Source organism: Castanea sativa, chromosome 12, assembly GCF_040712315.1.
Source record: "Castanea sativa cultivar Marrone di Chiusa Pesio chromosome 12, ASM4071231v1".
NCBI classification, from domain to species: domain Eukaryota; kingdom Viridiplantae; phylum Streptophyta; class Magnoliopsida; order Fagales; family Fagaceae; genus Castanea; species Castanea sativa.
Genome location: NC_134024.1, coordinates 21,579,276 through 21,596,046, shown reverse-complemented (window position 1 = coordinate 21,596,046; position 16,771 = coordinate 21,579,276). Strand labels below are relative to the sequence as shown.

General features: G+C 36.0%; 2 protein-coding genes and 1 pseudogene across 2 annotated transcripts; 1 reads left to right on the top strand and 2 right to left on the bottom strand.

Moving 5' to 3' along the window:
- Nucleotides 1-251: 251 nt before the first annotated feature.
- On the bottom strand, nt 252-1,424 carry LOC142619149 (aspartic proteinase CDR1-like). Its single transcript, XM_075792224.1, has one exon. It carries the CDS (start codon nt 1,422-1,424, stop codon nt 252-254), a length of 1,173 nt encoding a protein of 390 aa, XP_075648339.1.
- Nucleotides 1,425-9,430: 8,006 nt separating this feature from the next.
- LOC142619891 (uncharacterized) lies at nt 9,431-14,429 on the bottom strand (annotated as a pseudogene).
- A 1,352-nt stretch (nt 14,430-15,781) lies between these two features.
- Nucleotides 15,782-16,770, top strand: LOC142620354 (uncharacterized). Its single transcript, XM_075793735.1, has 2 exons — nt 15,782-16,318; nt 16,462-16,770. Exons 1-2 carry the CDS (start codon nt 15,782-15,784, stop codon nt 16,768-16,770), a joined length of 846 nt encoding a protein of 281 aa, XP_075649850.1.
- Nucleotide 16,771: the final 1 nt, after the last annotated feature.

The following is a 16,771-nucleotide window of genomic DNA, read 5'->3' as shown; positions in this document are numbered from 1 at the left end:
TTCTACATGTGTGGGCCTAGTCTTACGTACCATCTTCAACATGTAACCTCAATTGTCTAAAATATAAGGGAAATAAATATCCCAACACTCTAAGCAACAGAAGAAATACAGAAGATATTTATACAAACTTCTTTTTCCTATTTTATAGGAGATACAATTTGGTCCACTTTCAGAAACATATTACATAGATTAATACACGGGTAGGTATATATCTTTCATTGATCGTATAGGTTACATGGAAGTGCCAAACTCTACAGTTTGGTGCAATCAGTCGGCTTGAAGGAGACCATCCTTGTTTCCAAGTCAAACCCAATCAAAAAATTAGCTTGAACAAAGTTGCCATATAATCCTTGGTCACCCAAATCTGCCAATTTAGTTTTTGCATGATTTATAATTGCAAAGCAATAGATATCATATCCTCTAACTGGTTGATTGAAAGTTTGTATAGGCTTTAACTCCACATCTGCACCTTCAAAATGGACAGTCAATATTGGTCCATTATCATTAGTAATTTCAGTTCTATAGCAAAGCCGGTCCCCCAAAAGAGTGTCATTTTTCATGGGTTCAATTGAAATCCGTTTCTTCACTTCCACCTCTAAGCGATTATAAAAATCTGGTGGCAAAGCGAATAGTGTTGATCCTGAATCGATACAAATGTTGCCCTTAGAAACCTTACCTGAAGAGTTAAAGGGCACATATGTGTCTCCAACACTAATTCCTTCTAGTGTCACATTATATTGTTCTCCATCTATAAACATTGGTGTTGAAACCACACCATCACCCACAACTTCACTGCCATTACCAAAACTTATCTTGCTTGTAATATTAGGATAAGTATATTCAATAGCATATGGCAACAAGCAATAAGAAAACCTCTTGCTACCAATTTGTGAAGGAAACGACAAAGGCCCTACTCCTAATGCAATGAGTCCCGTTGTGTGATTACTGTGACTGTAAGTAACGTTGTGTGCACATCCAAAAGCAATATCATAGGAAACTGCTTGCCCGGAGGTAGAAGTGATGGTGAATTTTTCTTTGGCCAGAACACCATTGGATAAACCACTTATATATCCACTGACGTAATTGCAACTATTTTGAGGAGAACAATGGACATCGTACCATTCGTGACATTTTTCTGAATGACAAGAAATTTCACTGTATGTGCAGGACTTTTTAGGATCGAACCCGGGGTGAATCTTATTGAAGCAGGCATCACAAGGTACACATTGTGCCCACACAATGTTACTAGCTGTATCGATTATGCCGAAGATGTCTACTGGTGGAGTGCCAATTGAGGCCTTCATGAGATGCTGACCGAAGTATGGTATTAATTGTGCTTGGGGGACATTATTAGCCATAACCAAAAGGCCTATAAGGTAATATGAGAGAAGGAAGCATGGATGAAATATGACACTGCTTGCCATTGAATTTGGAGAGATGAAAGAGTACTAGCTATACTTAAGACTTTTATATACACAATTAAACTGAACTTTCCATGTCCAGCCTAATGATTACTTGATTGCACAATTAATTTGACTTAACAGAGGGGAAAAAAAATAGAAAGAAGAGAATTCTCCGTCCGTGGATGGCATTGAATGTACTACTATAAACTAGAAATTTTAATAACCATCAAAATTTGCTTCTTTTAACAATATTTAAAACAGAGATCATAATGAATGCAATAATACCAATATATCATAACAAATCTTTTGTTTCACTGAAGAATAGGTCATCAATCCTTATTTAATTTTTCCAAACAAAAACCTTATTTAAGAATAAATTTGGTTAGCTAGGCCCCTTGGTTATGCATGGCAAATGTGCCTCTCTTTTTTCTTCTTTTTTTTCCAAAAAAATTATTTGGCTTTGCCATTTATAAGGAATTACATTTCTTTTTAAGACGAAAACAAGATTTTTTAAATAGAAGGATATATACAACTTAGACTAAAATCAGTCCCAAACATTATATGTATTTAAACTTTCACTAAAGCTTCTGTGACCGTGTTCTTTAATGCTCATCCAATTACTCTACCATTAAGAGGAAAAAAAAAGTTCTCTGGTGCTAAACAAGAATAAATGAATAGGAAAATTACATAAAAAGGCTTAATGAGTTGTATTTGTTGCTCAACTTCACTTAAATCTAAAAAGTTGATTTCTTAATCACATTATATAGGAGAGAGAAATTAATACCGTGTCTCTCTACTCAGATCTAGTGGTTGGAGCTTAGAGCTAGGGACAAAGCTATTCTTTGGCCTTAGAGGGCTTTCCTTACCTCTCCCCACCCCCAAAAAAATGAAAAAAATAAATAAATACTAGTATATATATATATATATATATATATATATATATATATATACAGAGAGAGAGAGAGAGAGAGAGAGAGAGAGAGAGAGAGAAATGCTAGTATTAATTAGGTTATAAGATGGAAAGTATTAACATTTAATGATGTTTTTTCAACCATTAGATCTTTTAGAAATCTATGGCTTAAAAAATATGTAACTCTTATAGAGTTACACCAGGTGTAACTTGAACTCATCTCATATATATATATATAAAGGTAATTAATTTTATTAAGTTTGTTCAATAAAATTAAACCTGGCCCCCTAACAACATCATCGACCATCTTTAAAAAAAAAAAACAAAATGCCTTTAAAAAACAAATGACAATCCCAAAAAAGATCGACCCAACCATAAAATCACCAAGAGAAAAGCTCAAGAAAATTTAGCCCAATCATTCAACCAATTAGACCAGGCCCTTTAAAAATTTAACCAAAACCAGATTGATCTTACACAGTAAATTCCCAAAACCATTCCATCAAAATTAATTAATTAACTAAAAAAAAACTGAGCAAAGGCACTTGCTACTTGTTAGGAGGGCTGACCAACTAAGGTAGTAAGGCATGACTCGTGAGGCAAAGCAATGAGACCCAGTAGAAGTGGGCAACACGCCAACACCTCAAGCCACCAAATCTGAGCAAAGCAACATGGTCTCTCTCTCTCTCTCTCTCTCTCTCTCTCTCTCTCTCTCTTTGTGGACAAAGTATCTGTTGTTATGGAAAAACTATCTCAGCATCTCAACTTATGAATAGAAATCTTATACCCCACTCTTTGTGCGTTGTTCTTGTTCGCTATATTTTCATTCGAAATATTCTTTGATTTTGTGATCCCAATTCTATTCTAATGTTTTGTATGTTAAAATAAAATAAATGATAGAGGATACAGAGTGAATGATCCTTGCATGCAAGATACATGTTATTACAAAGATGTTGTCATTTAATTTGGTATAACTTTTTAATTAATTAGAACTTTATTTATTCTTCTTGTTTTAAGTAAAATAAAATCATAAAATTGAAACAATGAAACTTTTCTTTTGGTTTAAATTTTTTTCGTATAAGATATTCGTCTACCTTCATTAGATACATGCGAAAGGGTATTAATAATTGAATCCGTGAAACTCAACAAGTGACATTTTCTTGAAATATTTCTCTAAATTATTAGTATTTTATAGGAAAGTTTTTTCCTCTATCTTCTATTCTTACAAGTTAATAATTTTTAGTTTACTCAGGCAACATTAAGGGACCTATTGTTTTGTGGGGAATAGAACCCAAAGCCCAAATATACCTAATAATTCTTTTATATAAAAAACAAACAAACACTCGAACAACTTTAAAGAAATCAAGTTTATGTTTTTCAAAGAGTCTTTTCTTCTCTATGTGGGAGGGTCATTTGACAAAAAAATCAAACCATTTACAACAATATATATTCAAATGACTCCAATTTTATTACTTGATAAACAATAAATACCCTATTGCTTCCAATAAGAAACTGTTTTTTTCGTATTAAAAAAAATATTTTTCTTCCTATGGCGGGCCTTTTTGTGTTGCTAGCTTTGGTCTCTCCTGCTGCACTATGGCCCGTGAGTCTGAGGTAAGAGAGTTGGGGCTGGCCGGGCTGGCCTAAATGAAACATACTTTAGGCGTTTCATTTAGGCCAGTTTGTGCACAAGTCGAGCCATCTCAACACAGACGCGTTCTGGCAAAGGTATTGAGTGTACGGTGTGCTCATAGTAAGAGCAACTATTATAGATCTTATAACAGGAAAACAATATGGCAGAATAAAAATAATACTAAACAAATGATGTTAACACTAAAATAAAGGAAAGTAGCTTAATAAGATTATGGCAGAATAATACAACAAATAAAGATAACGCTATAGCAGTCAGTTCAATAACTGAACGATAAACTAATCACCCAACAAGCATAAAAGAAAAAACTTTTCTGCCAAAAAAGTAGGCTTAGCTTCTCAACAGATGCAGGTCCAAGAAGGGAACCAATCCCTAATGTGAGTAACCTCAAGGAATGCTTCTGCCATAGAAGTTACACACATTGGAAAAATTGCCTAAATGGTTTAAGCTTTAATCCTCAATTTCTTAAAGATTGGGTCTGTCAAGAGAAGGAGAGAGAAAGGTAGTCTATTGATGCATGCCTCTATTCCTACCACTTATGCCTCTCTGATTTTTGTGTATTCTTTTCTTTTCTCTCTTTTCTTTCTTATTCTACCTCTTCTCCTTTCGTTTCTTCTGTCCCCTATTTTACTGTTCACAACTACCACTTTTATACTATCTGTCATAGTAGGATTTACCATTTTTACCCCTCAACTGCTTTTGACTCCTTTTGAGTGTCCTTCCAAGACTACCTACTGGCTTGCTAGCTACCATTGCTCTGAATGTGTTGGTTGCACCAGTCCCCATTCCGAAACAAAATTACTTGTCTTGTTTCTTACCTCTCTCTATTTTTCATTACACTCATCTGGATAAGAATTAAACCTCTCCATCACCTACCTCTATGTCATGCATCAAGTGGTCCCAGCCCACACTTACTTCTTCTGAGTAAGATACCATTTTAGCAGAACATTTCTCCCCTCTTTCTCCCCACCACCATACCACACCCTCTGAATACCTTGACCCGTGGCCCACCTCACATCTATTGGCTGGGAACAATTTGGTGGTGCCCTAGCCATTTATGCATACTCCACTTCATCTGAATTTGTTTCTTTTCTGCCTTCACACCATTTTTGCTGCCTCCGTGTTTGTTTGATTTTGCTGTACATTCTAATTGGTGTTTATCTTTTGTGGCTTGAAAGACGTGTGGGCTTTTGGGCTTATGTTCCCTGCCTTTGATCCCTTCCTAGGCTAGGCGTTGCTTGGGCAAAGGCCCTCGTCTTCCTACTGACCCCATGTTTTTCTTCCTTGTGTCTGTGGGCCTCTTGGCTATTGATCCTACCATATCACTTCATCTTGCCTACTATAGCTTTACCCTCCCTTTTAGTTCGTGTTATCTTATGAACTTATGGGCTGACGTTCATGCCGTGCCAGCCTACTTCTTCATCAAACTTGTGCCCAGGGCTTCCTTGGCCCACTTTTCACATTTTTACCTCTTTTGAGCTTTATTGGCCCACATTTCTGCCATGCCAACCCATTTTACTACTTCATTCCTTAGGATTCCTCGGCTCATTTACTTTTTATTTACCTTTTTTACTCCCATTGGCCTTTTGCTAGATTCTTTGGGCTTCCTTGGCCCAATTACCACATCTTTACCTCTTATTACTTTTCGGGTTCATTGACCTTTAAGCCAACCCAATGAGTTTACTAATTCATTTCACGAGCTTTCCCGGCTCACTTACTTCTTCTTTACCTCTTTTTTATTGTTATGGGCTTGCCAGCCATCAGAGCATTCACATTCGGTTTCTACAAAAAATTTCATTTTACCATCTCAAAACTTACTTTATCATTTATACAATATCATTTTACAGCACATCCAACATCCCAACTTTTATTTTCCTATTCAACTTATTAAAATAATATATACTACCCAATAAAATAATATAATCCAATCTCTCTTACTCCATTCTCCACCATCAATCTGTTTATCTTTTCCTCACTATCTCCCTTTCAACCACCCATCATCACCACCACCTCAATCACAAGAAACCCACCACTACGACCGCTAAAAAACCCATCACCACTAACTCTACCACAAGAAACCCACAAAAACACAAAAAAAAAAATCAAAGAAATCAAATAATCCACCACCAAAGCAACACAACAAACACCCATGGCAACACAAATAATCCACCACCACCATAGAACACAACAACACAAAAAATAAAAGAAAAATCCACGAACACCACCGCCATGGACAGAAACCCACAAAAAATCAAAGAAAAATTCACATCAAAACCCATCGGAAATGAAACCCATTATCACCATGAGGCACCGAAAATCAAACCCAAAACCCACCCGAAATTCACATCACCACTGCGAGGCACACAACACCAGTCTCACCACGCCACCCTTACACGCCACGCCACGCCATGCCCACGTCATGCCACTCCGACCTCCACGCTGTGCCACGCCGGCCTCTAACCCAACTCCAGTGGCATGCTTAAGAGAAGAAGACAGAGAGATATGACTCATGTGAGAGAGGGAGTGAGGATGAAGACAAAGATAGAATCAGAGGAAAGAAAAAAGAAAAGAAAAAAGAAGAGAACTGAGTGGCTGAGAGTGAGAAAACAAATAATAAAATATTTATCCAAGATGCTACAATACCGTCATAAAAGTATGACGGTACTATAGCAGTATTGTAAAAATTTTACAATTTGAAGACCGGGTGACGGGGGGTTTTGGACTTTGATGCAAAATATTATCAACATATGACATTTACAAGACCTAATGTGAATGCTCTCAATCCTGCCATTTTAGCCTGTGGGGCTTGTTTCCTTATTCTTTTACTATTTTCTCTTTCTCACCTTTTCTATATTGCTAGGCTTCTTCTGCTATTGGACCATTTTTCAAAAGTAGGCATCAACACTTCCACACCAAGAAAAATCATTTCCTTCCACAAAGAAGAAGAAGGGAAAAAAACCAATTGGATTTGGAATTTTGAGGTAACTTATAACATCTGTATAACTTTTGTGATTCTAAAATATGTAACGACAATTTTAATATTATGAAATTAATACCAAAGAAATTATCACATAAAACCACTTCTTTGCATATATGCCTGTTGTGATTTTGAGATTTGAATAGGGTGTAACCAAAATTGCTTCAATAATATGTGGCAGGTATATTAAGAGAATCATACATCCTTTGCTCAAAAAAAAAAAAAAAAAAAACAAAAGAGAGAGAGAGAGAGAGAGAGAGAGAGAGAGAGAGAGAGAGAGAGAGAATCATACATCCTGTTATGGACTTATGGTCCTAACTGAAATTTATATATTCAATGCGCACGTGCACACAAAAATTATATTGGCCAGAAGAAAAATGAAATATGAAACTCTTGTTTAATAAATTGCTACTAACAATGCTGTTGCCTTTCTTTTATTTGCTAAGAAGGGGAAGACTACTTTGGTTCAACTTGGTGCCTTGACATTGTATATTTACACATTAGGTTTATTTCAATACAAAATGTTCTTTCTCCTAAGAAGAAGGTTCTATCACATTCATGCTGTCGACATACAAGCACCTTGGTACCAATGAACAAACTTTAGGATAAATACATATCCTGACATATTTATAGATACAATGATGAATATGCATGTCAATTTGGAGAGGCTCTCAATGTTCAAGTTTACTGTAGTCCTACACCTGATGTTCTTCACTTTTTGGACAGAAGCACCGGAGACTCAATTAAGCTGAAAGTTGCTAATTTTGCGATTCTTATGTGCCTGATTTTTACCTTAAGCACCTAAATATATATATATATATATATATGTATGTATATATATGTTGAGTTTAGCAAGGATATTTCTTTGCAAATTATCAAAAGCAAATTGAATTATAAACCCACCAAATTGCACATTTTTGAAGATATCCATAACAACGTTGTTCCGCATGCCAGATATGCACCTAAATAGCAAGCCTATTATTAGCCACAAGATGAATATGCTGAGATAGATATGTTGTTGTGTAGTGGGTCTTGCTGCTCCTACATGGAGTGTTTATTAGGCAGATTTTGGGTTTATAAGAGATTACAAAGAACCCTAATTGGCAATCATGCAATTTATTCATTTAAGGTATAGCGCAAATATGGCAAATACAACCTTCCACGCAACTGTAAACCTAGGATCTTGAAGCAATCAGTACACATTATAATAATATTGGTGAATAGTAAGTTACTGAATAATTGGGTACCTGGTGGTCCTTTGCCCAATGTTCTAGTTACAAAAATGTGCCCAAAATGTGACTGGCATGGAAGTGATGAAACTTCATTACACTTTCTTTGCGATGGGCTAAGCATATAAGTCTTTTAGTTACCCCTATCAGAATGGTTTCAAGAGAATCTCAAATCCAGAGTCCAACCAAAAAACACAACATGCCCCATGCCCATAGGGTGCATTGGTAGCCTATACTATTTTGGCAGTCATGGTTATCTAGGAATGCATTTATGTTCTGTAAGAAAATCTCCTCCCCTTCAAGATGCATCCATAAAATTATAAACTTAGCTAGGAGCGCTTTTTTTTTTTTTTTTTTTTTTGTAAAAAAAAAAAAAAAAAAATCTCTTTCACAACAAATTATAGGTGGTAAATTGTTATTGGTTCTAATTTGAATCTATAACTTAAATTACTTTTTTTGCACACTTGTAACAACCAACAACCTTCCACTTTTTCTGAAATTATAAACCTAGCTAATGAATTCCATTTTTTTTCTGTTTTAAAAATAAGTTGAACACCAATGTATGTGTGAACCGCTATATATTTTGGACAGCCCCTGGATCTCCATACATTAATTAAACTCAAAACAGATGGAAGTGTAATTGGTAATCCAGGACATGGCCTCATCAGGGATTGGGAAGAGAATTAGTTAAGAAGTTACTCTTTACACCTATGCAACACCAATAATAACACATCTGAACCTTTGTCAATTCATTATGGTCTAGACATGGTGTTGAATTTAGCTACCGTGATGTCATTCTTGAACCGGATTTAGATATAGCATGGTCTCTTTACCTGCGTATTCAGATTCTACATCTCTGGTGTGTCTACTCTTATGTACCATCTTCAACATGTAACCTCGAGTATCTGAAAATTAAAGAGAAAATTCCCGAACTGGATTTGTTTAAAAACAATAAAGAAAATGTTTTTCATGAGTAATAGGTGCTACATAAGGAAAATGTCAAAAAATGCATTTTTATGTTGTGTTTCATTAATAATGTTATATTTGAAGTGTAAATGAATGAATTAATATCTTTTTTAATATAGTTTGGAACTAATATACATCAATATAGGAATATTGGTTTCTTTAAAACTTGTATCAAGTTAATTAACTTGTCAAAATTGGTGAACAACTCAAGTTTTTTAGCAGAATTAAAAAGACCAAGCTTGAACACAAAAATGGATGGTCTACCTAGTGTTTGGCAGTTGGCTTGAGCTTGCAACAAATTAGACAAACTAAGCCTAAACTCCTTCATACTCGACTTAACTCGTTTACATCCCAACTACAAGAAAACAAATGTAACAAATACATAAACTATGAATAATTCAGTTGCCACCGGCATTAAATTTTATTAAAGCAATCCAAATGCCAAATGGGAGAAAGAGAATTCCCAACTATATGGATAAAAATAACCTATTTTAACAGATACCCCTGTGAATATAATTGACAATTATCATCAGCATTAACATCTAGTAAAACCTAAGATGCTCAATACCAAAATCCCCAAATCAGGAGGGGGCAAATAATCATAAGACAATGGTGCCCTGAACAAAAAGCATGGGCCATTCCTAGCAGCTAAGCAGATAGAAACCTGACAATGCATGGCCACCCGATACAAAAACTGTGCGTTAAACATCAATAATCATACACCACCTTTATCAGCTGCCAATTTCTTTCTCTGTTGATGCTCTGCAACTTTATAATCTACCACTTCCCGAAACAGGTTTGGATCAAGCACACAATTCTCACTCCCATATACAGCAGCTTGGACACCTGCTATCAACTTTGCTATCTCTCTTCCAGAAAACCCCAGTTTTAGCTGCTGCTTCCCTTAAAATATCACAGTCAAACCCTTGATCTCTATCTTCTGCTGTTCCATTTTGAACAAATTTTTAAACCAGCCAGATTTCTTCGGTCCAGCCTGAGCTATATACTTGTCCAGATAGAGTTTTAACAACTTGTAGCGTTCCTGTTCCCCAGGCAATGGAAATTCCAGAGCTTCATCAATACAGTCTGCCACAGCTGAATCAAGATCATCAGGGAGATTTGTTGCAAGAGCAAGTACTATGTCTTTGGACTGATCACCTGTGCGGAAAAGGAGAGCATTGAGTTCACTTCTCTGAGCTTCACCCATGTAGGTCTTATTCCGCCTGCAACATTTGGTCAACACATACAACAAGTTCTCAGCCACGTTTCCAATAAACTAATGGATTTGTCTCATCTATATTTGAATTTCATCATACATACATTACTGGAAATAAGCTAATGCAGAATCGCAGATGTAAGATTGAATAAAGCATTTTAATAAGATATGGGAGTGTAAAGAGGAATCAATTAATGGCGCTTTAAAATAAAATCATTCACTCTTGCATTTGCATTATAACAATTTTTTGAGGCTTTTGAAAGAATTTTTTTTTTACAAAAAAGACTTTACAAATTTGGATATCTCATTATCAGATCAGGGACTAATTTGACTTCCAAACATTCAGTGGTAACGAAATAGATCAGAATGGCTCCAATTGTTATTAACAAAAATGTAAATCATTGTATATTTTCTAATGCACAGATGCCCAAACAGTGATTGTGCTTTTGACAGTAAATAAATACTAGTTATTGTCCGAACTTCCATTAGTATTGAAAACCTCAGAGTCGATCTATTATTATGATTTATCAAAGAAGCCAAATTTTATCACCAAGTCTATGTTAAGTCAAGGATAGCATCCACATTCAAATTCTACAGCTCTTTTTTTTTTTTTTTGATAGGGACATTCAAATGCTACAGCTATTCCAAGGCATATTTGTTTATTCAGTCAAGGAGAGAAGCCAAGGGCCAGATTCATCACATTCTGCCAAAAAGCACTTCATTTTCCATTTGATGTTTAATAACAGACATCTAAGCAAGCGATTGGCAAGCATACACTATGCCTTGTTTCATGTACAGTTGGTTTGGGACAGGTCTTAGGTATGCTAAATATTGCCTGATTAGGGGAAATTTGTGGCTACTTACTCGCACAAAAATGCATCAGCTTCATCAATGAAAAGCAATAAACCTTTCCATGACTTTTTGGCGCAATCAAACAACCAGTGTATCTTGGTGACAGCCTGTGGTCCCAACGGAGCAACATCTCCTCCAGTCATCAATGCATAATCTAACCCCTTGAAGCATGAAAAATAATCATCAGAGAAAAATGCTAATAACGAGGAAGAAGAAGAGGAATGCTGAGGATGAGGATGAAGCAGTAGAGCACATTTTTTTCATACACATATCACAATGACATGAAAACATATCCAACAGCCAATAAGCATGGACATTGTTCCATATATTCACTGACAATCAATTTATTTCAAAATTGCCCAAATTTTTTGTAACATTGTTGTCTATTAAACTGCTGGACAGAAACTATGAATCAATTTCAGTTCCCATGGGTCAGTATATTTCTGGGGCCTTATTTTCCCTTCCAGAATGCCTAAAAGTTCCATTGACATCAAAAGTTTGAAATGTATATGACAAAAAAGTATTTTTATCAACCTTTTAAAATACATCCACAGACTTCATATTTCAACTTCAATTCCAAAGTTTATCAAATTTATTTCAAGCTTAAAGATCATCTAAGATGTGCAATACTCTTTTAATAACTTACAAGCTTGCATTCATGCATATATTTTTTGATGAACTACAAATCTTTATCAGGAGAGAAGGAATATACATCATGCATGTATTTATGTTAACAAATGGAAAAACATTTATATATACATACATAACTTATGAAATTAAACCAACAAGGACATGACATAATATAGTGGTAATATCTTATACAGATTTACGAGCCAGCTTTCTAGCAGCCATTGTTTTTCCTGTTCCTGGAGGACCATAGAAAAGCATGTTCCGGAATGGTGCCTGATGGGATTTTGTATTGGCAGTTGCGCAAGCTAGCTGTTCAATCCTTTTCTGAAGAGATGGGTGTAAGACTACATCACCAAACGCATTTCCATTCTTCGAAGCAGATCCTTCATCCACACCACGAGAGAGAGTGCTCATGGCACGAGAAAACGAGCCTGGCCAAGGGTATTTCCCTCTGGATGACTCTCTAATAAGTGATGGGTGTCCTAATATACTATCTACATAGCTCTATATCACCCTTGCTCCTTCTCTGCAATGGAGAAAATCGACCTGCATAAGCTATTACTTTGCAGATAGAAAATCGCAAACAATGTAATACAACCAACATGTCCAATCAACAAAGTTCATTCAAATACAACTCCTCAAGTAGATAAACAGCCAAATTACTAGGACATTAAAGTTAAAGGGCTTTGACAGATAAAAAATAATCCAATGAAGATTAAGTGACATTGGTCACCGTGCCTGAAGAAATTGGTGCATTTACAGAAAAGTAACCAATTTTAGAAATTAAATATATATACATCTTTTCATAGTATTAAAAAAAATAACCCAACGAAGATTAAGTGACATTGATCACCATGCCTGAAGAAATTGGCACATTTAGAGAACAACAACCAATTTTAGAAAATGAATATATACATCTTTTCATAGCATGCTTGATACTACAAATAACAATTATTCCTGCTTTAAACCAATCCCCAATAAGAGCAACAAAATAATATAAGCAAGAATGACATAGAATTCATCTTTAGTGGACAAAGTATCCCAAGACTCACAAACTTCAGCCAGCCCAAACAAAAGACAACACAAGCAGAGGCATGACTGACTAAAATTTTTTTTTTCACCCCCAGGAAAAATTCACGCCCAAAGGAATTATCAATACCCTAACACAGATTTCACTAAAAAATGAGTAGAAGTAATTCCAGACATGGCCATCTAAACATGGAAATATCAACAACAAAAATCATTAATAGCCAAGAACAATAAATACAACTCAGAAGAAAAATGTCAAGTCCATGCAGATCACCAAGTAAATATCTAAGCTTTCAAAGGAAAAAAAAAACATGCAAATACCAGAAGGATAGTACATACACATCCTTTAGTATGATTTTAACAACTACCTTGTTGTGTAACCCCTGCTGCTAGAGCCGTCACTCCACCAGCAAACACAGCCAACTTATTTTGGTCTGTTAGAATGGCTCTAAAACCCCCTGGAAATGATAGACAAGTCCACGTCAGGTCACACCTTTTCAAGAAAAAAAAAAAAAAAATACAACAACAAACTCTCACTTACAAAACTATTATCAAGAAGTAAAAAATACATTTAGAAAAAATGCCGCAGAACAATGAAGCATCTCAATTGCAGCCCTGTAAGTCCTCACTCAGCTGAACTTTTGGTCTGAAAAATGAATTAAGGAATATAACATGCAATAAGAGAAGCTTGGTTTTTTTAAAGACAGGTCTTGCTCCTCAAGAAACTACTCAACTCCAAACCTTATTCACAAACTTGAATGCATGGCATGAGGAAAATCAAACAAGATAGTCCACTACTTTATGCACAATATCTGAAATTTGGGAATTCCATAATGGCATTTGATTATATGATGAATATTTGACACAGAAACATTTCAATGTAAAATGGTATTGTTACCAAGAGAGTTTATATGCAGTTGACTCTTTTAGTCTTTTTTTTTTATCATTCTTTTTATTTTTCTTTTTTCAAAACAACAAAAATGAGTAATATTGTTCAATTTGTGTAAATACAAGCAGAATACCATATATATTATTGCCTGAGATGAGATAATGTAAAAACGGCATGTTTGTCTTTGTCTTGATTAATTATCTAAAATGGCATAACAAAAAACATGTACCCAACCAGATAGTGAGAATAGGTCTTTCTTGAATCAAATTAGACAATATAACCAATTATATACCTCCAATATGAACAAAATTAGTACTTATGGCAGCTACCCATTTTTCTCTCTCTGCATATTTGCACGATCTACTAACATCCGCCGGTTGACTTCTTCACCTAACTTCGCTTCATGGGCTCTCCTTTCTGCTTCTGCCATAGCCCTCACTCTGATCATTTCTCGTTCCATCTCAGCCTTCTCCCTCTCTGTTTGTCGCCGTTGTGCTTGAATCTGTTCTTCAGTTGCTCTTCGAGCTTGCTCCTGCCTAACAGATGATTCTTCTTTCAATTTTACAAGCTCTTGATTCCTGGCTCTATATAACACATTTTCTGCCTGCCATAGCAATATAGCAAATTAAATTCTCCACCAAAAATAATTTTGTAAGAACCCAGATTAAGGTACTTGCCTGCATCCTCTTCCTTGCCAGGTCATCCTCGTACTGAGCAATTTGGGATTTTGTTTGTGCTTGCTGTTGAGCTAGCTTCTTCTGTTCATCATATATTACCCTTTGTCTCTCCCATCAAGCACAAAATAGAGAAGTTACAAACCAATCAGAATACCAGCATACGCTTTAATATAATATCTTCATAACAAGCATCTACCGGAAAAACTCATTGCTAAATAATGCTTATTCAAAAAGCGGGCACACACACTCACACACACATGCTTTAAGACCCAAAAAAAAACTATAACATATTGATCAATAATATACACAACTTACTTTCTTACACCCCACCCCCCCCCCCACAAAAAAAAAAACAGTTTAAGGCCCATAGAAACATAAGAGATTAATCAAGTACCACATACACAATTATTTTCTTTAATAAATACCTTAATACCCAAGGAAACAACAACAGATTAGTCAAAAAACACACTTTAAGACCCAAAGAATCAACAGATTAGTCGAATCCCATACACAATCATATTCTCAACCAAAAAAAAGATATAGATAAACAGAGAGGGGGGCACTGACAATGGCATCAGTTGAACAGTCGACAAACCACTAGTTGATGTCCCCCTTTGAATAAGGGGATGGCTCAATGTAGATGTTAAGAGTGCAAAGAAGTGTTGCATGCCTCAAGCCACACAGCTAGCTAGTGGTGCAGCAGGTATTGATGAGGGATGCACTAGCCCAGCCACAAGGGCAGCAGGCAGTGCAGCAGTTGCTAATGCTCAGTGCATTAGACAGGCCACAAGAGCAGCATTTGCTGATGGGGTGTGCACTGCTCAGGGCACGAAGCTTGCATCAAAGGACGTGATTAGCTCAGCAGTCTTGGAATTGCTTGAGTCCATGCCACATCATGAGTTCTTCCTCCAGGATCGTTGAGGCAGTTAATTCCACAAATCCAGGAGTTAGTTATTTAGGCTAGCCACGTGTACAGCTTCTGGAAAGTTCAAATAATGGTTTTGGCGCCAATTGTACAGCTAGTTGTTTTCTTTGTATATAAACAGGGGATCATTTAGATTTTTATTAATTCTGTTCATTTCATTGTAATTCATTTTTCTCAATCAATGAAATTCTCCCAATTCTATTTAGTGTCCCTGTTTTACATGGTATCAGAGCCCTAGCGTGTGCTAGTTTCGTGTTTCGATACAACATTTTCTTGCTTACCAAACAGAGATTACTTCAAGAAATTTCTTGAATTCTGATTTGCAGAGTTTCAATTCATCTTGTTGATATTGAATCTTGAAGGATTTCTTTTTTTTTTTCTTCATTTCCAATTTCATTAGAAGTTCCATTCAAGCTCGTGAGAAGCATCAATGGCTTCTGTTGAAGGAAGTGATTCTGATCCTACGCCTAACCAATCCACACAACATGTTCCTCAATCCAACACAAAGTCTCACTCTCCCAATCAATTTTTCCTTAGTGCAAGTGATAATCCAGGAAATATCTTGGTCACTCAACCATTGCTGGGAATGAATAACTATCAATCTTGGTCTAGGGCTATGGTTCTAGCATTAACTGCCAAGAAGAAGATAGGATTTGTGAATGGCAAGATTGCTAAACCTGAAATTGATTCTCCTTTGTATGAAGATTGGGAAAGTTGTAATACAATGGTGCTGTCTTGGTTGATCAACTCCATGCATGTTGATGTTTCAAGCAGCATTATGTACTATGAGACTACGAGGGAGATGTGGCTTGAGTTGCAACGTGTGTTTTCACAAGGAAATAGACCAAAGATTTATAATCTTCAACAAGAAATTTCACAGATAACTCCGGGCCAATTATCAGTGACAGCATATTACTCTAAATTCAAGAAGTTTTGGGATCAATTTATTCATTATGAACCTTTACTAGTCTGTACTTGTGGAGCAATGAAATTCTGAGCATTGCACATGAGAAATCTTATGTGATGAGGTTCCTAATGGGGCTCAATGAGAGTTTTGAGACAGTGAGGAGTCATATTCTCATCCTTAAGCCATTTCCTTAAATGAGCAAGGTGTATGCTCTGGTTCTCCAAGAAGAATCTCACAAAGGTATTGGTCATGGCTCTGCCTTCACACCTAGGCTTGATGCAGTGGTAATGTATGCCAATACTAAGGGGAATTCAGGTAATAAAGGTGGTCCTAAGAAGGAGAGACCCTTGTGCACTCATTGTAACATGCTTGGACACACTGTGGACAAGTGTTACAAGCTCCATGGGTATCCACCAAGTTACAAGCACAAAGGCAAGCCTAATTCCAATGCCAACCAGGTTTCATATCCTCAAGGTCAAGCTGTTGAAGTTTCTTCTAATGCACCTGCTTAGT